The 22,436-nt window shown below is 48.1% G+C and overlaps 10 protein-coding genes across 10 annotated transcripts; 5 read left to right on the plus strand and 5 right to left on the minus strand.

Annotated features, from left to right (window-relative positions):
- Positions 1-1,247: 1,247 nt before the first annotated feature.
- On the plus strand, positions 1,248-1,706 carry BKA55DRAFT_546079 (uncharacterized protein; the record flags this gene model as incomplete). The annotated part of the gene is made up of 1 exon (XM_046190881.1): positions 1,248-1,706. The coding sequence occupies one exon, from the start codon at positions 1,248-1,250 to the stop codon at positions 1,704-1,706; it is 459 nt and encodes a 152-aa protein (XP_046042188.1).
- Positions 1,707-2,129: 423 nt separating this feature from the next.
- BKA55DRAFT_584690 (uncharacterized protein) lies at positions 2,130-3,487 on the minus strand. Its single transcript, XM_046194368.1, has one exon. The coding sequence runs from the start codon at positions 3,239-3,241 to the stop codon at positions 2,192-2,194; it is 1,050 nt and encodes a 349-aa protein (XP_046042189.1). The 5' UTR covers positions 3,242-3,487; the 3' UTR covers positions 2,130-2,191.
- Positions 3,488-4,086: 599 nt separating this feature from the next.
- Positions 4,087-5,181, minus strand: BKA55DRAFT_697342 (uncharacterized protein; the record flags this gene model as incomplete). The annotated part of the gene is made up of 3 exons (XM_046200364.1): positions 4,087-4,743; positions 4,790-4,856; positions 4,913-5,181. 3 exons carry the CDS (start codon positions 5,179-5,181, stop codon positions 4,087-4,089), a joined length of 993 nt encoding a protein of 330 aa, XP_046042190.1.
- A 574-nt stretch (positions 5,182-5,755) lies between these two features.
- On the minus strand, positions 5,756-6,839 carry BKA55DRAFT_655882 (tryptophan synthase beta subunit-like PLP-dependent enzyme; the record flags this gene model as incomplete). Its single annotated transcript, XM_046197436.1, has 1 exon — positions 5,756-6,839. The coding sequence occupies one exon, from the start codon at positions 6,837-6,839 to the stop codon at positions 5,805-5,807; it is 1,035 nt and encodes a 344-aa protein (XP_046042191.1). The 3' UTR covers positions 5,756-5,804.
- A 737-nt stretch (positions 6,840-7,576) lies between these two features.
- BKA55DRAFT_697344 (uncharacterized protein) lies at positions 7,577-8,668 on the plus strand (the record flags this gene model as incomplete). The annotated part of the gene is made up of 3 exons (XM_046200365.1): positions 7,577-7,833; positions 7,887-7,953; positions 8,006-8,668. The coding sequence occupies 3 exons, from the start codon at positions 7,577-7,579 to the stop codon at positions 8,666-8,668; spliced, it is 987 nt and encodes a 328-aa protein (XP_046042192.1).
- Positions 8,669-9,327: 659 nt separating this feature from the next.
- Positions 9,328-10,995, plus strand: BKA55DRAFT_528015 (major facilitator superfamily domain-containing protein; the record flags this gene model as incomplete). Its single annotated transcript, XM_046188963.1, has 1 exon — positions 9,328-10,995. The coding sequence occupies one exon, from the start codon at positions 9,328-9,330 to the stop codon at positions 10,993-10,995; it is 1,668 nt and encodes a 555-aa protein (XP_046042193.1).
- A 599-nt stretch (positions 10,996-11,594) lies between these two features.
- Positions 11,595-12,068, minus strand: BKA55DRAFT_546084 (uncharacterized protein; the record flags this gene model as incomplete). Its single annotated transcript, XM_046190882.1, has 2 exons — positions 11,595-11,953; positions 12,011-12,068. The coding sequence occupies 2 exons, from the start codon at positions 12,066-12,068 to the stop codon at positions 11,595-11,597; spliced, it is 417 nt and encodes a 138-aa protein (XP_046042194.1).
- A 1,865-nt stretch (positions 12,069-13,933) lies between these two features.
- On the minus strand, positions 13,934-15,874 carry BKA55DRAFT_717330 (major facilitator superfamily domain-containing protein). Its single transcript, XM_046200918.1, has 4 exons — positions 15,440-15,874; positions 14,998-15,376; positions 14,871-14,948; positions 13,934-14,817 (listed from the first exon to the last, which is right to left on the minus strand). Exons 1-4 carry the CDS (start codon positions 15,688-15,690, stop codon positions 13,990-13,992), a joined length of 1,536 nt encoding a protein of 511 aa, XP_046042195.1. The 5' UTR covers positions 15,691-15,874; the 3' UTR covers positions 13,934-13,989.
- Positions 15,875-16,107: 233 nt separating this feature from the next.
- On the plus strand, positions 16,108-18,996 carry BKA55DRAFT_655887 (uncharacterized protein). The gene is made up of 7 exons (XM_046197437.1): positions 16,108-16,355; positions 16,455-17,029; positions 17,087-17,118; positions 17,175-17,513; positions 17,560-18,527; positions 18,584-18,715; positions 18,772-18,996. Exons 1-6 carry the CDS (start codon positions 16,228-16,230, stop codon positions 18,621-18,623), a joined length of 2,082 nt encoding a protein of 693 aa, XP_046042196.1. The 5' UTR covers positions 16,108-16,227; the 3' UTR covers positions 18,624-18,715; positions 18,772-18,996.
- Positions 18,997-20,681: 1,685 nt separating this feature from the next.
- Positions 20,682-22,061, plus strand: BKA55DRAFT_546087 (uncharacterized protein; the record flags this gene model as incomplete). Its single annotated transcript, XM_046190883.1, has 1 exon — positions 20,682-22,061. The coding sequence occupies one exon, from the start codon at positions 20,682-20,684 to the stop codon at positions 22,059-22,061; it is 1,380 nt and encodes a 459-aa protein (XP_046042197.1).
- Between the last annotated feature and the right edge of the window lie 375 nt (positions 22,062-22,436).

Consider the following 22,436-nt stretch of genomic DNA (forward strand, 5'->3'; position numbering starts at 1 on the left):
CTGGCTTGATGCCTTCGTTTATGGAACGTTAGTGACGGATCAACTATTCTATGTCAAGGTGGTTCTAGCTATCACGCCAACAACGTTCCGCGAGTAGACTGCCGTCTGCCCCGGTTTCCAATACCTCTTCTTCCATATTTCATTCAAAATGATCTGCTCTTCTATTGCCGGTCGACAGCAAGCCTGAAATCCTACTGTTGTACCTTTTGTGGAATACCTTGAACCTATCACGACACAGAGGAAGATCTCAAAGATAAACGTTGTTTACAATTGTCTTTCCATGTTCTACCGGGGAAACAGGATGAACAAGTGCTGATTTGCACTGTTCCGCTTCGTTCGTATGAAACAAGGTGTAGAGTGACTACTCAATCAACTTCTGTTTCCTTAGTGAACATTGTGTTATCTATCCCTCAGACTTGTGGGCCTGCTAGACCGAGCTGTGGCGGTTAGACAGTTCGATGAACACTGACTGAACGTGGCTGGACTGGTGAAAAACGTGACCTTGACCCTTAAAAATTGAAGAAATGATAGCGTAAAGCATAAAGGTCAAAACCTAGGAACCAGCATTTCGTGTACCTCTGCCTTTGCAAGAGACTACAAGTTATGAATAGCGACTATGACCAAGTTAAGACTGGTAGTAACAGTTTTTAGTTCTATGGTGGTGCTCATAGGATTAGAGACTCCTAACTTCAATAGTGCCTGCACCCCGACTCACCTCGATGAAATGAAGACACAAGCTTGACTTGAGTCGTATGAATCAACGAGACTATATCAAATGTTCCTCCAGTAGCTTGAAAGACATACCAGGGCAGTTTCACTTGCTACATGGAAGCGGAAAATGATGCCTATAGTGACTCTCTAGGCTTTTTTACCGAGATATTGAGAACAATAGTCATTGAATTCTGAACGGTTCTGGTATGATATGTTTCCGACACTGTGGTTGCTCAGTCGCAGTTAATATGTTCCAGTGCCATCTGTGTCTGCCACTGCTCATGTCCCAAGGCCTGACACTGGCACGAACCAAGAACACCTCACAAGTAGAACTGACACTGCAAAACATGGGAACATTGAAACTGCCATTCCAAAGCTTGGAGGAGTATAAGATTGAAACCGGATATCTCTATTGCTTTCTCCATTCTCTTCATCAATCACCACTCCATGCCTAACAGCAACATCAACACCAACAGCTCAACTCAACTCACTCTTAAAGTGGATCAATAAACAACAGATCCGAACCGAAAGAAAACATGCCCAATTTCGGTACCATCACCGTCGCTACTGTTGGCCAGATCGGCTTTTGGCAGACATCCATGGACGGAATCAAGGACACTTATCCCCTTGTTTGCCGCGATGCACCTCCCCGTGAGCCAACTTTCCTTCCTCCACCCCTTCCAGTTCTGGAGCAGATGGAGGAGCTTCGACGCTATCGATGGGCTGTCGATGAATCCGTGCGCTATCTACGTGATCATGCCACTAATGGCGAGGAGCAAATGGTGGTGAATGTTCTTACACGGCTCAAGGAGATTACAGAGGCTGAGAACCGTAGAATTCAGCATGCTATCTGGACTATTGACCCAGCGCGGTATCAGTGGGAGCTGCAGTTGAGACAGGTGGCTGCAGAAATTGTGCCTGCGAATGCTAATCGACCCGGTACCGGTCGTGCTCAAGGTGGTGCCAACCAGGGTGCTGGTAATGGAGGCAACTAAGTCATTCTTGTGGGTGAAGGCCGGTGAGTAAAGAGAAACAGAGAGTAGCAGGCTGAGCTGAGTTCTTTTTGAGGAGACCTCGAAGCATTGTTGACTGAGGAAATTGGGAGCGAAGTACTACAGGTTGGTCCCGTCTAGGAAGTTCACGCTGGTAGACTGTTCGCGTTTTGCTTAGTTAACTAAATTGACATTTCTTTTCTTTGGGAGTTATTATTCATTGTTATTAAAATTGTCAAAAATCTCAACAATGCCTTTAACAGTCCTGGCAAAATGGGTGCTGAGTTTCTTATGAGTAGGCCGTAGCACTTGCTCGAGAAACTGGACAACATCCTTGTGAGTGTGAGGTTCAAGGAACGCAGGATGACTACGGCATAACGGAATTGAGTTAACTCACTATGTGATATCCTTGTTGAACAATTGTGTGTTTATTTAAAGGAAACTAGTCTGATAACTAAAACGAATGTGATGCTATTTTTACTTGCTGTTTACAAAATTGGGAACCAAACTGCCCTATCCCAGTCAACGTTCTGGTTCTTGGCCTCAATTCGTTCGTGACATGTTCCAAAGAGTGTATCCCAAACCCGGGTTTGCTTTCCGTAGTTATGACTCTTTCTATATCCCTTGCGATGATGAAGATCATGGTCCTCAATAACAAGCTCCATACCAACACCCTTCAAGAGCCAAGCCAAGGTCGATGGCGGCATGCCGTAAATTCGAAGACCACTGTGACCAAGAACCTCAGTAAATGCGATGTACTGATGGCAGATCCACCATTCATAAAAGCCCAGAGGAAGACCGAAGACTTGGAAGGTCGCCCAAGTGAGGAAGGGAATGCCAACCATGTCAAAGAATTCCTGCTCGTGGTCGGCGAAAGCGGCGAGGAGAGAGTTGGGGTGCTTGGTCAGATGATGAGTGCGGTGATACTTCCATAGCCAGTCGATGTCATGCATGGCGCGATGATAAACGTAGAACCAAAAGTCAAGAACGATACCGTAAAGACCGATCTGAAGCCACAGCCATGCCCACCATTTCGGGTCACTCATCACATCAGCAGGCGATTGTGTCGCTCTGTAGGTAAGATGCGTCGCCAGAAAGATCCTCGACCCCGTTGTTTTCCAAAGCGACGAAACGACTTTATCAACACCAATATCAGGAATTCCATCTCTCTGATGAGCATCTCCATCTAAAAATCCATATTCATGTCCGAGTTTCGCCGTAGCTTTAACAGAACGTACAACCGTCCAGCTGAACGTGGCGAAGTAGAGCATAAAGACGATGAAGGGATGTAGTGCTTGGCCTGTGTACGAGAGCCATGATTGGTGTATGATTATCGGAGCAAAGGCATGTAAGAGAATCCAGACGTGGCCTTGCCATTGGGAGAAGTGAGGAATGCGTTCGGATTTGGCGTGCACGGGGACTTCTTTGCCTGGAGAGATTGGGTAGGCGTTTAAGACGTGGATTATTTGTTGGTGGACGTTCCACTCTGACTTGTCGGCGAGTGGCCAGGTTGACTTCATCGACTGAGTCGTCGTCATCGTAATGCGTATCGTGTATTTCGTTGTAAAGATCAGATATGAAGTTGCTTGTTGTTGTGATGGTTTGACTTTGGATTCAAGTCAATGCATGTTATCAGATATGATCAATCATCGGAGATCTCACCCTTTAATACTTATCGATCTTGAATCAAAAGCCGAGGCAAGTTTCAAGAGGGACACACATGGAAAAAGGGAATGCGATAAAAGTTTCATGATCATGTGCACTATAGCATCATCCCGCAATTCGCAAACTTAGCCCTTTACACACTTACCCACTCTCAGCAAAGGCGGCGGCACCAACACTTCGATTGGTATAGGTTATTTGGCGCCTGCTTGGGCTGAAATGGATACCCTGGAGTACCTTAGCCTTTCCTGGACACCACTGCCGAGACAAGCTTTTGAGCTGCAAAGTGCTGCTTGGTATCAGATCATCTCGTGGGAATCTTCACATGTCCTCAGCTATTGACATTGTCGCAAACTTGCCTTGAATGGAACTTTATGACGAAAGAATGTGACGTAATTTTAGATCTGTCGATCATCCCCAACATTTTGGGCTTCTCCAACTTGTTAGAAGGTTCCACGCGAAACTGTTTCTGGATCGTGACGATGCCGTTAGTGGATTAAGGGTCTTCCCAATGATTCCCTGTTCGGACTAGTTTGCGAGCGAGGGCCCGAGAAATCTTTAGAGCCTCGGCTTGGAGGGATCGATCACGCTAACTGCCCTGCATACTGTCACTTAAATCATTACTGTATTGTCAAATAATGTATGTTGATGTATTTCTAGAAGACTAATGACTCAGATTTGATTTCATCGAATGATTGTCAATGCTTGACTGCGAGATGCATCAGAATGTCACCTGTAACTCCTGCGCCATACCCCCCGATAGCACAGTCTGTTCTCCCTGAACATCATGCGGCAACTCATACGTATGATACTTTGTCAAATACCAACTCTTAGCATTTGACTCCTCATCATTACTATCCTTAAACTCCGTATCGTCCGCCGCTCTAAGAAAATACGAAACAGCATACCGATCTTCCTTCTGCACGCCCCCAATAGGAAGAACACGATGTAAAGCCGAGCGAAACCGCTTGTTAGATAGAAATCTCAACGTATCCGCAACATTGATGATTGCGTGGCCATCGCGAGGTCGTACGTACTCCCATGCTCCCGTCACTGGTGATACGACTTGAAGACCCCATTGCGGTGCGAAGAGGAGGGTGAGTGTGCCGATGTCAGTGTGCATGTTTTGACCTACTTCGTTTAGGTTCTGCGTTCCTGGGGGGTAGTGCAGGAAGTAGAGGGTACTTTTGGAGCGTGCGTCATCGCGGTGGTGGGTGTCTAGGCGGGCTGCTCCTCGGAGGTTTAGGCCGTCTGACAGGCAGTCCAGAAGTAATTTTAGAATGAAGTGGCATGAGGCATTGAATTGATCGAATAGCTGTAGATTCTCTTCGACGACTGATGGCAGAGCCCAGCGGCCGAGGAGTTCGCTTCTCCCAATCTTTCACTATTAGAGAATACTCAGGAAGGGACATTGGTGACGGTACCTTTAACGCTTCAAACCCATCTTTCAGCGACTTCACTGCCCCGGATTGATTACCAGTAGCCTTGAATCTAATTGGATCACCCCATCAGTTGACTTAATACGCCATCCAGCATGATGAACAAACCCATGTGCCAACGATACTGTTGGGGTTTTCAGCTTGACCTCAACAGGTTGCGAGAACCAGCGCTTAGCGATCTCGCTCGCCCTTTCCAAATCCCTCCACAGCTTCGCAGAGCTCGAATCCTGAAGATCGAGATAGAAGAAGCCATCCCTTTCACATGCTTTCAGAAGAGTCTCCAGTTCTTTCGAGTCTTTATCGAAGAGATTTTTGAACACTACCGTATAGAGATTAGCGGTGTCGACACTGTCGTAGGGGTTTGGCTGGGACAACATGATAAATGATGGAGTAAGAGTTTGGTAACGGATTGGATCATGCGCTGGATTCGTGAGATGATGTGTTGTTTGTTGATGTTATGGCTTCGCTTTTAAGTAGGACGGGACCTTTGACGGGTTACGTTAATGTGTTGCGGTCGTGAATTCATTCAACAGTATGTAGGCTTAGATGCATCCGATTCTCTGCAGATGGAGGCGCTCCTTGCCAGTGTAGCCACTGTGACATTTCGACCTGGTAGCGGTGTCACTTACGGCTCCCGCACGCTTTGCTAGCTGATCCGACCTGCACGAACTTGCCATAGCGAATGACAGTTCTAAAACAATATGTTCCATTCCCGAAGCCACTGAACAACCTCTTTGTTCGTATTTCACTGTTCAAATATAATGACAGAAGCAGATGCATGCGTATTAAGATAATTATGACATGGTCACACAGCATATGCATAACAGCGAGAATGGCATGCAGTTAGTTGTCGGGTTGATCTTTTTCTCCCGCCGATGAATTTCGGATTAAAAGTCCTACGAGGCTCAAATCTCGGGATCCGTTAAACAAGAGCGGTCATAATATTCCCAACTGGCACTGTAGCACAGCATCTCTCAGGGTAACCCGAGTCCCCCGCATCTCATCTCATGTCGGGAAACGCACTCAGCGCTGCCTGTCCCCCCGTATGCACAAACAACACATAACGACTCCCATCCAACTCTCCATTCTCGGCTTTGTGCAGAATAGCACCCGCAGTTCTACCCGAGTAAATCGGATCCGTGACAATACCTTCAAGCTTCCCAAGTAACTTTACACCTCTGGCTGTATTATCGTCCCAAGCCGTGTGCGTACCGGTATTGAACCTCGTATCGAGGATCACGTCATGAGGCTGGACTGCATCTTCGCCTAGTCCGATGAGATTCGCTGTTCTTTTGGTGATCTGGAGGATTGTGGCTTCGAGAACACCTGGAGGCTTGTTGTACGTGTCGATGCCGATTATGGAACGAGACTGACCGTCTGTAGAACGGTCGGTAAACTTGAAGCCGGCGATCATACCGCCAATCGTACCCCCGGAAGCCACTGGGACAACGATGGTGTCGAAGAATATGCCATGAGCCGTTTCCTGTTCAACAACCTCGAATGCCCAGCGAGCGAAACCGAGTCCTCCGTGCACGTGGGCTGATGCACCCGATGCGATGATATACGGACGTCCACCTTGTTTCTCAACATCTGCTGCAACATCCTCCAACGAAGTATTGGGCCTCTCGTAGTCAGCGCCCAGTATGCCATTGACTTGCACATTCCCAGCCTGACGATAAGCCTCAAGGCTAGCATCCCCATGGACCTGCGGCACGAGGACGGTCTTGAACCCAAGATGGCTTCCTACAGCAGCCACTTGACGCATGTGGTTGCTCTGTGTACCGCCAGTGGAGATAAGAGTGTCGCAGCCTTGAGCTAGAGCCGATGGAATGACATACTCCAGCTTACGGATCTTATTGCCACCCAGACCGAGACCTGAAGAACAGTCCTCGCGCTTGGCCCAGATCTGGGCTTTGGTGGAAGTGGTTGAGTTGATGTGACGCGTTAGATTGGGCAGAGGGTGGAGGGGAGATGGATGGTTGAAGAGGAGAGGGGTGCGCTCGAAGGAGGCGAACGGCTCTGGGAGGACGACCATGTTGATATTCTGTGTGGTTTCGGATGCGATGGAGGTAGCTACTAGATTTAGATAAAAGCTTAAATACAGCCTGAATAAATAGTTTATTATCAGTAGCGATGCATTTGCTACCCACAATCGCAATCTAGCTTTTTACCGTGATACATCTATCGCCGGGGACTAATCTATGACTCTGCCTTAGACAACTGCCCCGCCGGATCTTAGGTCGGAATTGAGACACCTCTCTGTTCGGAATAATTACAGGCATCAGGTGCACTCAACACATTGTTCTTGCCAAGCTACGTATGGTAAAAGGAAGAATGTGGCTGCTTGCTGCCTGGACAATACGATGATCTATAGGCATGTCTCGGGAGCTTGCCTGTCTGGCCCAGCTCTTTGATGCCCGTAAATAACCCAAACGCCCGCACGATGGATCAAAACCCGGGGTCCGGAAACCGAGGGTGTTCTGCCATGCCAAGGTGCCGTATCTGCAGCTATGCGTTTTTCGGTAGATCATGAGATTGAAATATTCCACTTGTTCATTTTCGTAACTGAGCCCTATCAGCTTACCGCTTTTACCGCCGTCTTGTTTTGTACGCTTATACCTGTTTTCTAAGTATGATCATAACCTTTCGTTGAACAAATCACTGACATAGGGCTTATAGCTTATCATCCTTCAACACATAGTCTCCAACTTTCTCTCTGTCATATCGCATTCAGGGGCCTTTTCAATCACGTTCAACATATCATCAGTAACCATGTCTACAACCACTACCCCTGAGCAAGCTAACCTCCATACCTTGAACTTCTGTTCGTTGCTCAACGGAGATGTAGCCGAGCGGGCGAACCTGCTCTCTGCCTGCGAAGATCATGGCTTCTTTTACCTGGATCTTCGTGATTGGGAATCTGGCAAGATGCTGAAAGCGCTAGAGGCTACTTGGGTAATCATGAAGCAGTGGTTTGGCCAACCCCTCGAAGAAAAGATGAAGACCGAGACTATCTCTGACGCTCACGGGTAAGTGATCTTGGAATCTGGTGAGAGCTGCTAGAATTATTGATCGTTTCAAGGTTCAAGCCGCCGGGCGTGCAGTCTGGTGTCAATGAGAACACTCGGGATGGATTCGAAGCTCTGAGAGTAAGTCATAGCACCAACCACCATCTTCGGTCGCACAACTGACAAACTTCAGATCAGCCGCGTTGGTCTTCTCAACCGCTCCCATCTCCCCGCCGTAGTGCACGAAAACCTCCAACTCTTTGAAACGTTCCAGCTCTCAGCCCATTTCCTCCTAAAGACCCTTCTATCCTGCCTTTCCGACGCCGCAGGGCTCGAGAAAGATGACCGCTTTGAGAGCTGTCACCCGGACGATCTCCCCTCCAAGAGCACAATGTTCTTCATCCACCATCCCCTCAGCGACGCGCTCAATGACAAAACAGCCCGCGGCCACAACGCCCACACAGACGTTGGATCATTTACCCTTCTCTTCACTGAACAACCAGGCTTACAAGTAATGTCACCTACGACTAATAAATGGGAATACGTCGCTGCGAAACCAGGTCATGCGATCATAAACGTCGCTGATACACTTCGCTTCATTTCTAAACGACGCTTTAGGTCTGCTATGCATAGAGTGCTACCTCCGGGGGGTAAGATGGTAGAGGACAGATACTCGGCTGCTTACTTTCTGCGCGCTAGTGATAGTGCTGTTTTCAAGGGGATGAATGGGGAAGAAGTTACGGCGGAGCAGTGGTTTCTTAGCAAGTATAGTAGTTTTAATAAGACGATGGAGGAGCAGAGGGTTGATTCTGTAGCTACTGGCGGGATGGATAAGGACCTTGGGTTGCAGGTTTGAGGTAGTTGAGACTTCTGGGGTACAGGTACTTGAAGATGAACGAGGGCGGGGGTTTCACTAGCAGCTACAAACAAGAATGAGCCAACATGGTACAGATCATAATTAAACCCGTCGCTAGATCAGTACTCTCTAACATCAATCCCGACTGGCTTTATAAGTGATGATATATCCTTTTATAGCGGGTGACAGTAAGACATCCGAAGTCTGTTGCATATTGCATGCTACGTACGGCTACAAGCGACCTGGATATTGCCTCTTGTTCTTAGATCTGCCACTATGCGTTTGTGTTCCCACCAAAAATTACGCCAGAACTGGCCTCACAACAGGCGCACAGTGATCGACCCCAACCCAGCGGTATTATCACCTCTCAAGATAAGGCGTTCCTTTTCCTGCTCACCGACATACCCGGCGACTCCTCAACCAGCGTCATAGTTGTGGTGACACAAACGTTTTGCTCCGTTCCCATGTCTCAGTTGCAATATCTGCCGAGTAAGACGTGTCCAACCGCCTTACCCGCCCTCTCGCCTCGAATACTCTCCCTATCCCTCGAGAAATCCTTCCTGTCTCTTTCATCATCTCAGAAACCATCTTCTTCAATACCGTTTATCATGCTAATTACACATTCGAAGTTTCCTTCTACCTCTCTGGGGTATTGCATCATGAAAGGCCAGAACTCAAATTCTACAGACAAGGGGAATGCCTCTCGTGGACTTGTCAATGAACAATCACCTCTTCTCGCGCACAACCGTGCAAAACTCCAACCTCCTCAGCAACCCCAAGACACTGAGAGTGCATCTACTGAAGATGGGCCATCGACTAGATATCTCATCGCTGTTTTCGGCAGTGTCTTCATTGGAGTCTTCCTCGCTGCCCTCGACACCACTATAGTCGCTACCCTCTCTGTCCCCATCTCCAATACCTTCGGGTCACTGAGCCTCGTCTCATGGCTTGGATCATCTTACCTCATTGCCAATGCTGCTTGCCAGCCTCTCTCCGGCCGCCTAACCGATATCTTCTCCCGTCGCTCCGGCCTCGTGCTCTGCAATATACTCTTCGGTGTTGGAACTTTGATGTGTGGAGCTGCAACGTCGAAATGGACACTTCTTGCTGGTCGAGTCGTGGCGGGCATGGGTGGCGGAGGCCTCAATGCCATAACGGCGTTCGTGGCCAGTGATCTCGTGCCTCTTAGAAGACGAGGCGTTATCCAAGGCTTCGTCCATATTTGTTATGGTGTTGGCGCTGGTCTCGGTGGACTCTTTGGAGGCTGGATTAATGACCTCTGGGGCTGGAGGACTGCTTTCCTGAGTCGCGTGCCGTTGATTGCTATCTCCACCATTCTCGTCTCTATTACCCTCAAGAATACCCCCACCAAGCACAATGACAAGTCAAGATTATCGAGGGTGGACTTCTTGGGTGCCTTCACACTATCCTTGAATCTTATCCTCTTACTGCTAGGTCTCAATTCTGGGGGGAATCTTGTCCCATGGACCCATCCACTGGTTTTGGTCTCCGTGTCACTGTCGGTTGTAGCCGCTGGGGCCTTTGTTCTTGTCGAGTCCAAATGGGCTAAGGAGCCCATCATCCCTATGCATCTGCTCCTCGATCAGACGGTTCTTGCCGCTTGTCTTATGAACTGTCTAGTAACTATGATACTATTCATGGCTACATATTACGTTCCCATCTTCTTTCAGGTCAATGGCTACTCCACAACAGCCGCCGGTCTACGTCTCTTACCTCAGAGTATAGGAACCGCGCTAAGTTCTCTTACCTGTGGCTTCATCATGAAACGTACCGGAAGATACAGAACTTTGGGCATGACCGTCATAGTGTGTTCTGCTTTAGGCTTCATCGGCCTGAGTACCATGACTATCCAAACACCAACTCCTCTTGTATTACTATATGTCTTCCTTATTGGAGTGGGGTATGGTGGAATGTTATCCGTGTCACTGCTCGCAACAGTTGCAGCTGTATCCCATGATGATCAAGCCGTCGCAACCTCTGCCAACTACGCATTCCGATCAATGGGTTCCACGATTGGTATAACGATCGCATCGGTAGTGTACCAGAACTTACTGCAACATGGTCTACGTCAACGCTTCGACGGCTACGAAGGATCTTCTGAGATAATAAAGCGTATTCTTGACTCTTTAGATGAGCTGAAGCGGCTCCCTGATGGATGGAGTAGTGGCGTTTATGAGACATACGAGATTTCATTGCGAGGGGTATTTCTGACTGGACTCGGCGTAGCTGTCTTGGGGTTGGTCGCAGCGAGCTTCATCAGGGAGCACAGGCTACACAATACGATTTCTCGGGCAGATAACAAGTGATACCCGGAGGATCATCATTATCGGCCACTACAAATCTTGGCTACTGGATCAGATGATGACTCGACAGGAACGCGTGTGTAACGTGGATCTGGGAGCTTTTGGAGCCAGCAGCTATATGTTTCTGTGGCATTAAATGTCGTCGTGTTATGAGCATGCTTTGAAGTCATTGCCTTGACGTTCGAAAGACAAGGAGAATTTAGGCGCATCCCAAGTTATCAAAACTGGAGCATCTGTAACACAGAGGTGCTCCGATAAATTGAGTAGCATAATTATCAGCCCTGTCAGTGCTAGTGACTATGCCACAGCACACAACCGAGTTGATAGTAACGAAAAGTAGTTTAAATGTCGCCCTCCTCCATAGGGTTAGGACTAGACTCTAACAGGTGTCCTATCAACCCAGGCTTTCGGACCCCGCATATCAATCATACACTCGCATAAGAAATGTCCAGAGAAGCCCTCACCTGATCGAATAGTCATACCCCTAAGTCTTCGAAGTAAGGCGCGCCGAGAGCTGTCTCAAGTTTCAGCTTTCTTCTAGCAGTCGCTAGGAGATTGAGCGAGTTCCTTCGTCTCGTGTCAGCACTACGACATCTTGTAATCTATATGGGATTCCCAAGAACACTTACGAATCTGAAAGACTTTGGCCCCGCCTCCCATCCATCACAGTACCACTGAGGACTCTGGTTCAGAGACGAACAATGATCGTCAGTGTAGTAAGTACACGTGTAACACAGATCAGCGCCACTGATTTGCGTCTTTCCATTGAGAGCAACAGAGTGCACCTCCCAGACGTCGTTTGAATAAGCATTGGGCCCAATGGTACCGCCATTGGAGTACTCTGTACAGGTAGAGCCTGACTGACCACCGAACTTCTGGCATCCGTCGTAGTCGCCCTCGTAAATGCGGTAGTTGGTGTCGCCCTCTGCTTTGCAGTCATCGACATTTTTATAAGCAGTCACTAAGTCAGGTTGTTAGTAAGGAGACGGCTATTTCTGTTGTGTATATGGTGACTTACAGACGTAGCCTTGAGAAAGAGCGGCCAGGCCGGTGAGGATGGTAAGAGACAAGCGCATTGTGTCTTTGGAACGTGGCCGAGTAGCTTGGGCTTGGGATAAGTTGAATATTGTATTAGTTTTTTCGTCTTGGAGATGCGCAAGCCGGCCCTTATATAGCTATTAAAACTCGTGGGCTTTACATTTGCTGCTGGACCCGCTCGCCTGCTCAACTCCCGCCATCGATGTTATTTCACGGTGATACACGTAAATGCACAAAGACGGTGGATACTCGAGTGATAAGCCTTATGCGGCATTGATGCTCCACGGTAGATGAACACTAGCCGTGCTTTCCGCTCATAGATCCTACAAACTCTGGAGATCCTTCGGCTTTATGGAATACAAGACTTCTAAATCCGACTGGATGGCGAGCTCACCAATCAGGTATCGTTGGAGACAACGCAGTGGGCCAAAATTTGTAGATCTTCTAGCAATAAAAACATAAACGCTTTACCGAGTGGTGAGAGGATTGTTCTAAGATCCTTCGAAAGTATAAATTGCCAGGGTGAGTTGCCAGTGGCAGCAGGTCTTAGCTAGATACCCAGCTGCTCTAGCGGTCTTATTTCGGCAAATAGACTAGTGACGAAAGACTGAAATAACATATCAGAGTATATTGGCATCTCGCCTACCAAACTTCATAACTGGGTTATCGAAGATAGTTCAATGTCAATCAATGTAATACATGGTTGTTATTAATGCTGAGGTCCGCTATAAAGTGAGGCCTGGCTCTCAAACTCAACAAGGCCTTTTGCATTACAGACTCTACATTATGCATTTCCCTTCGGTATTGCAAGAACAGATAGGATAGTGTTTATTGAGGCAGACACTTATGGATCGCTCAAGTGAACACGGTGCTGGCGCTAAGGACATGGCACAGCAGTTGAAATGATTGATCGGCGACTGTGCAGTGTGTAGACGGTTATAGTAGGTACCATCTGTTTCCACAATCTCGGTGCCGTTTAAGCGATCCCTTTGTAACGAGGCCGGTTTCATGATGTCGGTGAAGACCGTAATCCGTATATGGTAACTCAAACTGTTATCCCTGTAGTACAAGAAGACACGAGCATGATCCTTCACAGTTATCTCCTTTGCCACACTAGTTACATATTAGAAGGAACGTTGGTCAAGATAATATGTTCGAAATCAGTGACCGTGACGTAGGTCGAGCGATTGACCGCATGAAAGGCTATCAAGTAACGTTACCTTAGAACAAAGGTTATAGTCATCCATTAGGCAGTATACGCGCAAAGTCCATTGATTGTTCATCATAATCTTGCATAACTCGCGATGTTCGGTTCGAAGAGCTTATACCCATGTGAAATTTCTTTGTCGTAGGTTCTGCGTTCGCTCAAACGCTCAACTGTGCACCCTGAAGAGCAGATGAAGTCAATAGCGAGAGATTGAGATAGTGGCTAGAATATTTTGTTGACCTTCCGACCGGATCAAGGGAAAGATTGAGGATGGAGCTCTTATTCATTATGATGTTGATGAGAGCTTGGGGAGTTACCACTACTGAGTATGTAGGTCTTATTGCAGGCATGATCAATTATTAGACTTTCAACATTGTCCGTTTGTTTGATGGGAAAACTTCTTTTGGAGCCTGTAATGCTCTTTCATCACGGTTTTCCACGATCAAATTCGAGAGTTACATAAGAGTCGGAGCTAGTTTAAGAAACTGTAAATACTATGTTTTATTGATGATCGAACCGCGAATGCATTAGTCTATTTGTCTTCAAAGTACGTAAGTAATAAAGAAATCCGACTCACCCTTCCTGTGAGCTTCGGAAGAGTTGAACCAAGTTAACGACAGTAAGCCTTCCCAAACAACCTATTCTATCCGAAATACGTGTATGTCAATTATGTCCACCGTGTATTTTATCTGGTTTCAAGTCCAAGATATACCTCTATCATGTTGAGTTAAACAAGAAAACGGCGCTTGAGGTTACAGATCAACCTGGAAGTGAGTCCGGAGTCTCTCGCCATAAGTGTAGAAGATCCACGGAACAGGAGTAAAAGCAAGGCAGATAAAACCAAGCACGCTGTTACCCCAACCTAGTCCAAGCGTCGAGTAGAGAGGCTCGGCTGTAAGATCAAGGAACGCTCCGAATGGTGAACGGACCAGCATGTTGGCCGCCAAAGCAGAAGCAGCTGCCTCGGCTCCGAAGGCATCAACCAGGTAAATCTGACCAGGGATGACCACGAAGAGGGAACCGAAGCCAACAACAAAGGTACCGATAATAGGTACGATCCAGTGAACGCCATTCTCTGCTGTCCAGCCATAGATGAAAAGACCAAGGGGAGTAATAGGGCCCAGCCATTTCATGAGAAGAAGACGGTCCTCTGGTCTAGGGGCGGCATGTTCGTTGCCCTTCTTTCGACCAAGAAGCTTGTCGCTAAGAACAGAGAACATGACCAGACCTAGACTCATACCGATTCCAAGACCAAGGTAGGCCAATCCGGCGACACCGGGATTAAAGCCGTAGACATCCTGGAATACAGAGGGGAAGGTCGTGAAAAGGAGGAAGATCAAACCAAAAAGGATACCAGTGTAGAGCGACACCAACAGGACAATCGGTGAGAATATGAGCAGCTTCAGTGGTCGGACGATAGCACGCGCCAGCATTTGTCTTGGAGTCTCATTTCTACTCAACTTTGGGACAAGTTTCTCGTTTCCAGTTTGTTTGCGCATTTTAAGGGCCTTCTTTTGCAAAATGACTGTGTAGTTTGTCTCCTTCATGAGAGCAAAGGTTACAATAGCGATAACGCCAGACTGTGATAAGTATTAGTCCTAAGAACTGAACACGGATTGAGCAGTGACTTTACCAAAATGAGGAGAATGCGGAATGTCCATCGCCATCCAACGTTCTCAGAAACGAATCCTCCGATAATGGGGCCAATGACCTGACATCAAGTTAGCGCATGAACAGAGAGTGATTAGGGAGATACTCACAGGTCCAAGAAGCGGCCCAACAGTGAAAAGAGCCATAGCCTTTCCTCGCTCCTCCTGGATAAACAGGTCTGCGACGGTACCTCCACCAATACTCATGGGACCCGAGGCAGCGCACCCAGCAATGATTCGAAAGACGAGGAACATAGCAACGTTGGTGCTGAAAGCACAGCCGAATGTGAAGGCGATGTATACCAAGTTGCAAAAGTAATAGACAATGAGACGTCCATATAATTCTGACAGAGGCGCAAGGAGAAGAGGACCAAGTGCGAAGCCCAAGACGTATAGACTGACTGTCATGGCTGTGACTGTGGAGTTGGTGATGTTGAATTCATCGGCTAGTTCTGCAGCTCCTGGAGCAAACATTGTCGCAGCCAGATTTCTGTTTGAGAGTCAGCGACATTTCTTCAAGATAGTTGTGAACAATATGGTGGGAAACACTTACGCTGCGAGTGTGAACAGACTCACGATGGCCAAATGTAAATTCTTCTGGGCCTTTGACCAATTGAGAGGGTGTTCAGGATCATTCGGTCCATCCCAATCAACAACATTGGGATTCGATTGAGGCTCGTCGACCATTGTTCCAGTAGACGACAAAGGCTTCTCTTGAGCCTCATTCCTAACATCCTCCCGATTACCTGCCTCCAACTGATCATTCTGAAAGCCTGATTGTGACATCTGGGGCATTGCTGACATGGTTGTTGTGATAAAAACAATGGAGTATTTCCGTTCTGGACCAATCTGTCGATAAAATGTGATTTGTTTACTGGGGTGATAACGCAACAGTTGATACGTGCATGCTGCATGCGACGTGAACTTGGTTTTCAAGAGTGGATCTGCAACCAGCAAACAAACAAAACCTTCTCATGAACAATTGAGGTGGTTTGTTATATGGCATGGGCGATGTGAGTGGGGTACATAGTAAGCTGAGTAGTCTACAGGGCTGGAGCATCGGGCCGGACATGGCTACCAACGGAGGATCGGAGCGGAGGATCGGAGCGGATGATGAACAGATCCGGGGAATAACAGGGATTGTGCGTCCGATGCAGGACAAATACCGTACCTTGGCTTGTTCGCTCTTGGTTAGAATCTTACTCTGTCAGCACATTATCTCTCAACGTAAAATTAACTTGTTCTTTTTTCTCCGACCTCCACGGCCACTTGACTCCGTTTGTTTACATTTCTCATCCGGGCCTTACCAAACTTATTTGTCTATCATTCTGTCCTAAATCCATGGCGGACCAGGAATCGCGTCCTACTGAGTGGGGTCCTGGCAAAACACCCCAGGGCAGAGCTCGCCTACCCTCAAGCAGACCACGGGAAAAGCCACAGCTGTCATGCAACCTGTGTAGAAGGAGAAAGTACGTCTATGCAATCCACTTTGCCGTCTCTCTGTTCCGTCTTCCGCTTTGACTCTATTACAAGCGGCCCCCCACGTGCTGACGTTGCCCTGTTGTAAGACTACGATGTGACCGTCAAAGACCCTGCAGTAGCTGTGTACAACGAGAGCTCGGTCTGTCGTGCACCTACGCTTCTGACAGAGTCACAGGTAGCGATGCGGCACACCAGCCTCGTGTAACCACACAGGACCGCATCCGCCACCTCGAGAGTCTTGTATTCGATCTGATGCAGCAATCTTCCGTCAACCAGAACCAGCACGGAGGAGCGACACCTTGTTCCCCCGTCGGCAACACCCATTCCTCCTCCCCCGTAGACACTGCCGTCACTGCTACTCCACCCGCCGATTACGGGAGCATGCAGTCCACGGGCGGAGGAGCGAATTACGTGGGGAGTTCGCACTGGGCTGCTGTTCTCGACGGGATTGCCGAGCTCAAAGATCATTTCGACAATGAGGAGGCATCGCATCCTGATGTTCAGGGCGTTGAATCGCCTAGTGTGGACATGGCTGGCCCGCAGTTGCTATACGGCTGTCCGAAGCCCGCTAGCAAGGACGAGATACTTGCGTCGATCCCTGCCCGCCCGGTAGTAGACCGATTGGTCTCACGCTATTTTAATTCCTTCGAAATGTCACCGGGTTAGTCTTGTCATCCAACTTTATCGTGTAACCACCATGCTGACGCCTACGCCCCAGCCGTACTGCACAGCGTGCAATTCCTCAAGGAGGTACAGAAGCACAAGCCTATCGCCTTATTCAGACTGACTAACCATTACAATCTTAGTATGAAGAATTTTGGGATGACCCAACTGCAGTGTCACCCCTCTGGTTGGGCCTTTTGTTCACCATAATGTGCTTGGCAACCCAATTCGAAAAGTTCCGCCTCGACCCTGGCGTGCAGTCCCCCGCGGCTCTGTCCATGGAGAGAGATCTCCAGAAGATGGCGGATACGTACAGGCTAAGAATTGGTCAATGCCTTGTTCTTGGCAACTATACCAAAGGGGGTCCATACGTGTTGGAGACGCTTATGCTGTACATTGCCGCTGAGCTGTTTTCGAGCACTGATGCGGAGATCGACATATGGATCCTGACAGGGAGCACGGTCCAGATTGCCCTGCATATGGTGAGTACCTACTGTCAAGTGAGGTGTGATCTCTAACCTTTTCCAGGGCTATCATCGAGATCCGAAGCATTTCAAGGGCATGTCGTCTTTTGCTGCGGAGATGCGGAGAAGGGTCTGGGCGACTCTTGTTGAGATGGACCTTGGACTCTCGGCTCAAATGGGATTGCCGAGGATGATCAAGCAGTGGCAGACTGATACGCAAGAGCCTTCGAATCTTCAGGATAATGATTTTGACAAGACCACGGTTGAGATGCCCCCGTCGAGGCCAGACACAGACTTGACGCCCATTCTTTATCGCCTTGTCAAAGCAAGATTGATGACGACGGTTGGATATATCTGGGACTTTGCCGCCGATGTCCGACCGTACACATACACTGAGGTCGAAAGAATGGACAACAAACTGGATGAAGCACGCAAGTCAATCCCAGACTGTCTCAAGTGGCATTCCTTCGCTCGCTGCATCACAGATTCACCCCAGAACATCATGCAAAAGGTCGTTCTAGAAACCCTATTCTACCGAGCTAAGATTGTTCTCCACCGAAAGTTCATGTTCGGTCCACCAGCAAACTCCGCTGATTCCAAGCGCATCGTCTTAGAATCAGCGCTCAAGCTTCTAGACTACCAACACATGCTGCAAGAAGAAACGCAGCCATTCTGTCAGCTGTACCAGGAAAGGTGGAGAGTTTCCTCATTAGTCAACCATGACTTTTTGCTCGCGACAAGCATTTTGTGTTACTATCTGCAGAACACGAAACGCGAGGGCATGCAGCTTTCTGAGTCATCATCGATGGATGAAACCATTCTGGTGTCCCTCAGAAAATCATACGATATATGGTTACAGTCTAGTAATTCGTCCAAAGAGGCGCGAAAGGTTGTAAAAGCATTGACGGTAGTTCTCGGAGTCAGCAACACTTCAGGTACAGATTCAGGGTTTGACTCGAGCATGTCGTTCGGTGTTCCCTCGGCATATGCATCATCCAGCGTCAACGATTATCACCCAGGTACGTTAATAAGGTACTCACCAAAGAGGGAGAAAGAAAACAGTGTGAAGCTGACATGCGGGGTGATAGAGATTCCAGCAGGTCTCGGCTCACAGTTTCCAGTGCTTGATGGCACGATGATGCCGAACTGGGCTACGTTTGCGGATGATTTACTGGCTGCGCCGATGGCTACCCCGAATTCTGAGTGGCAAGCAATGGATGGTAAGTCAACCTTGAGGGTCCCATGTACTTTCAGGGTTTAATAATTAGAGCTGTAGAGACGGTGGATACAATGGGGTCTTTGACATGGCCGTGGAACTTGCAATGACATGCATTGGGGGGAAAAGTGGATAATGAGAATCTAGAACGAGGGTGACAAAGAGGAGTAATTTGGCTGGAAAGAGGTGGAAACGGTTAATTCCGTGATATGACTGTAACATTCCGCAATTACGTTGAAAGGATGGCAACATTTGAGACCAATCACTGCGACTCGAGAGTTACAGTGGTAGCTTGTAGACGCCTGGTTCGTATACGAAAATTAATAGCGAATTCAACCCCTGTATTTCTCCTCTGGCTGAACACTGAAACTCGTGAATGCGGGCCGTCCCGAAACGGACGATGACGAAAGTCCCGGGCCGTCAGCGGAAAAGCGTCTTGTCACCCCACGCATTGCTCACCGAGTAAGGAAGTGATGAGCCATGGATTAACATTAGGGGTAAGCGGGGACATAAGAGAGACAGGTTCATGATGTAATGAGTTATTTACCGAAATATTACGAAAATAAAAGAGACCCGCCTGCAGGTGATGAAATGTAGAGCACAGCCCTTGATGCGTGGACAAGGGCCTATCAAAATGGATCTTCTTATCTGCGGCGCAGTTCTATTGTGATTGTAAGCGACGACAGGAGATTCCGGAGCCGAAGTCATTCATGTGTCAGAGTTTCTGGTTTCTGTTCTATGGAGTACTGAGAAGATTTCGAGAAGAGAGTGCTCCGGCTTTTGCTTGTGAGAGTCAGACGGAACTAGACCAACTTCCCATTAGCGGCGGCAGATCTAGGTACCCGTAAGACCTAAGCCATAAATCCCACAGGGGTACACCTCGCGTCACTGGTTGTCCTGGCACCCCTCGACGAAAGAGTGCGGCTGCCGTAAGCTTCTTGGCGTGCATTGCGGGATAATACTGAAGACACGCCGATGAAGAGCGCATAGCGCCATCTTAGATGCGACTCGGCAGTCCCGGATTACCCGTGGGTTATCCTATTGGACCGGGGCAGGGCACTGTGCTTCCAGTAAACAAGGTTATAGTGGCCATCCAGGGTCTAAGCGTCAGTTTTTTCTTAACGTGTCAAGACATATTAATCGAGTGCAGCCTTCGCCTTGAATCAGAAAAAATGCCAAACGGCACATTTTGGATTGGTTGGTTGTGTACACGACGGCATATTAACCGGTGGTGTACTGACAGTGGATGATTACCAGGATATAACTCAAAGCATATATTAACCTTCTGAAAGAGGTCTGAGCAACGGCTGCGAATAGACGAGCTGAAAGATTAGACAAACCAACGTACATATTGTTTCATCCTTCTTTGTAAATATGATATCAGCCCAACGTTGTATCCTTACATAACACTCGGCGGCAATTATGTATTCCTATATGTCAGCCCAACGACTGTAACCCTCTCTAAACTGTCAGCTTGCAAATGCAAGGCTTATGCTACCCTAAAATTAAGCTTGTATGTATACATAAATTCTAGCGCCCGGTTACTGCACCCTTTCCCTCAAGGATTGACATCCTCGTTCTGCCGTCATAGAGAGTGGTCTGAGGTCTTTAGAATGCTGACCACCTTTTTGCAGCATGACTGCATGCATAAACCTTGCCTCGCATCCTTCTCAAGAAGGAAAATCGTCAACTCTGAGCAGTTCTCAGCAAAGAGCAAGGATTAATTGAGACATACAGGCAAAAGGCCTTTGCTGTTGCCCTCTGAACAATTATATAGGGAGTTCCCATATACCTGATGGCCGGGCACAAAAGCGCTGCTGTCACACCGCCATGGCCTGATTGGTACCAGTGACGTTTTCACCGCAACGATTCTCCTCTTGGTCCGTACTGGGTTCGTGCAACGTTAAGTTTTCAAGTTTGACAGCATATAATACTTTTCTCCACGATTACCGACACTTTGGTTAAGCATAATGTCAACACGAAACAGCCAATCTATCCGGTCCAGTTGCGACCGATGTCGCTCTCACAAGCTCAAATGCACTGTTTCTCCAGAAAACTCACGCTCGGTGCCCCATAAATGCACGAGATGCATCAGGGCACAAGTGACATGTGTTTTTGGTCCGCGAAGCCAATCAAAGCGGAGTTCCAATAATAAAAGCAAGACAGAGAAGCCCAAACCTGAGCCTCCGCAGAAGAGTTCACCGCCTGTTTGCTCATCGTCTCTTGCTGGGATGAACCTAGGTTCGCCTGGTGCTTGGACTCCATGGATCGACGAACTTGCATGTCAGGAAACAGAAGAGCCTCTTGCTATTGACATCAGCACGGCTGGTGACGGCTCGAGTCTGAGTGATGGAGATTTCTGGGCGGATTTGGGGATGAGCCAAGGGTTAAATATGTTGGACCTTACGCCGTCTACTGTGCCGACCAACACTTATCACGCGCAGTACCCGACCGCTTTTGATCACATTGCACCAACTGTGACCTCCAACAGCGAGGCTGGGCACTTGATGGACATATCGGAGTCTTTGGAGCATGCTCCTCCACATGCCATTGTGCAGCTGTCAAATCTTGTAACAAAGATCCACGAGACCTCAAAATCTCTCGAAGAAAGTCCGTGGTCCAATGTTCCCGACTCAAAACAGCTGCAAAACTACCCAATTGGCCGCGTATTGAGCCTATCTCAGGATTTCTGCTCCATACTCAGTTGTATCTGGGGCAAAAGTTCCATCTCCTCCGACGGTCATTCGTCAGGAAACGGAAGTTCTCCAACCCCTTCGGCAGAGATGCTTAATTATGCCGAGGTACTATCATCTATCAAAATGACACAAGATCCAACAACAAGCTCCTCCATGGCCGCTTCGGTCGACATGCCGACGATGCTACTGGTTCTGAGCTGCTACACGTCCCTCATCAAGCTGTACAGCCTGGTATTTGCCCATTTCCAGAACCATCTATCTCATCTCCCTGAAACTCCGTCTCCGTACCCTTCCCAGACAGCGCTGGCCTCTCATAGGTGGGGCTTGCAGCTCGGAGAACTGCCCTCCGCGGACGAAACCTGCACCAAGATTTGCACGGCCGTTCAATTTCTCCTCAATGCGTTCCAGTCCGTGGAAGATGTCGTTGGTCTTCCGCGGTCCATCAGCGCTGTGAAGCAGAGGACATGTGATATTGACGGGATGGATTTTAGTGCTGAGTTGGGGAGGACGTCGCTTTGGACGGACTATATGGTTCATTTTGTATTTAGGTCGAACATGATTGGGGCTGATACTGAGGAGTGTGAGGAGATGAGGGAGCTGTCAATGAAGGTTAGATCGCTCAAGGCGTTGATCAGGGAAAAGATGAATCTTTAACAGGACAAATAAACTGAACATCGGAGAATGATATGCTAAAGATAGAAGGGCTTTCATAAAGTAGATATCTAGGTTGCACACTACACACTGTAAATTCAGATATTTTCGCGAGGCACCATTGACAAAATGTTTGATCGTGGGTCATGATCTTATAGTTGCCTCTATCTATCTCACCGACATACTAGATAAAGCTCTCACAGAATCAGCCTAAGATACTCATTATAAAGGTGGCATGTCTCGCGATTTGATGATACCAAGTATAGATGCAATGTAAAATCTCCATAAGAAGCAACCTGAGAGTTTCATTTCCCGTCACGTGGAGAATTACCCAAGTCGGTATCCATACTCTTTGCTCATGGTCCTGTAAACGAAGAA

This window comes from Fusarium redolens (genome assembly GCF_020744475.1).
Source record: "Fusarium redolens strain MPI-CAGE-AT-0023 chromosome Unknown BKA55scaffold_27, whole genome shotgun sequence".
In the NCBI taxonomy this organism is placed as follows: Eukaryota; Fungi; Ascomycota; class Sordariomycetes; order Hypocreales; family Nectriaceae; genus Fusarium; species Fusarium redolens.

Coding starts and splice junctions, on each gene's coding strand:
- BKA55DRAFT_584690 (XM_046194368.1), bottom strand. CDS start 3,241: ATGACGACGACTCAGTCGATGAAGTCAACCTGGCCACTCGCCGACAAG.
- BKA55DRAFT_717330 (XM_046200918.1), bottom strand. CDS start 15,690: ATGTCAGCAATGCCCCAGATGTCACAATCAGGCTTTCAGAATGATCAG. Junction 14,949..14,997: donor TTGGGCCGCTTCTTGGACCT/GTGAGTATCTCC, acceptor ACTTGATGTCAG/GTCATTGGCCCCATTATCGG. Junction 14,818..14,870: donor TCCGCATTCTCCTCATTTTG/GTAAAGTCACTG, acceptor TACTTATCACAG/TCTGGCGTTATCGCTATTGT.
- BKA55DRAFT_655887 (XM_046197437.1), top strand. CDS start 16,228: ATGGCGGACCAGGAATCGCGTCCTACTGAGTGGGGTCCTGGCAAAACA. Junction 16,356..16,454: donor AACCTGTGTAGAAGGAGAAA/GTACGTCTATGC, acceptor CCCTGTTGTAAG/ACTACGATGTGACCGTCAAA. Junction 18,528..18,583: donor CACCCAGGTACGTTAATAAG/GTACTCACCAAA, acceptor GCGGGGTGATAG/AGATTCCAGCAGGTCTCGGC.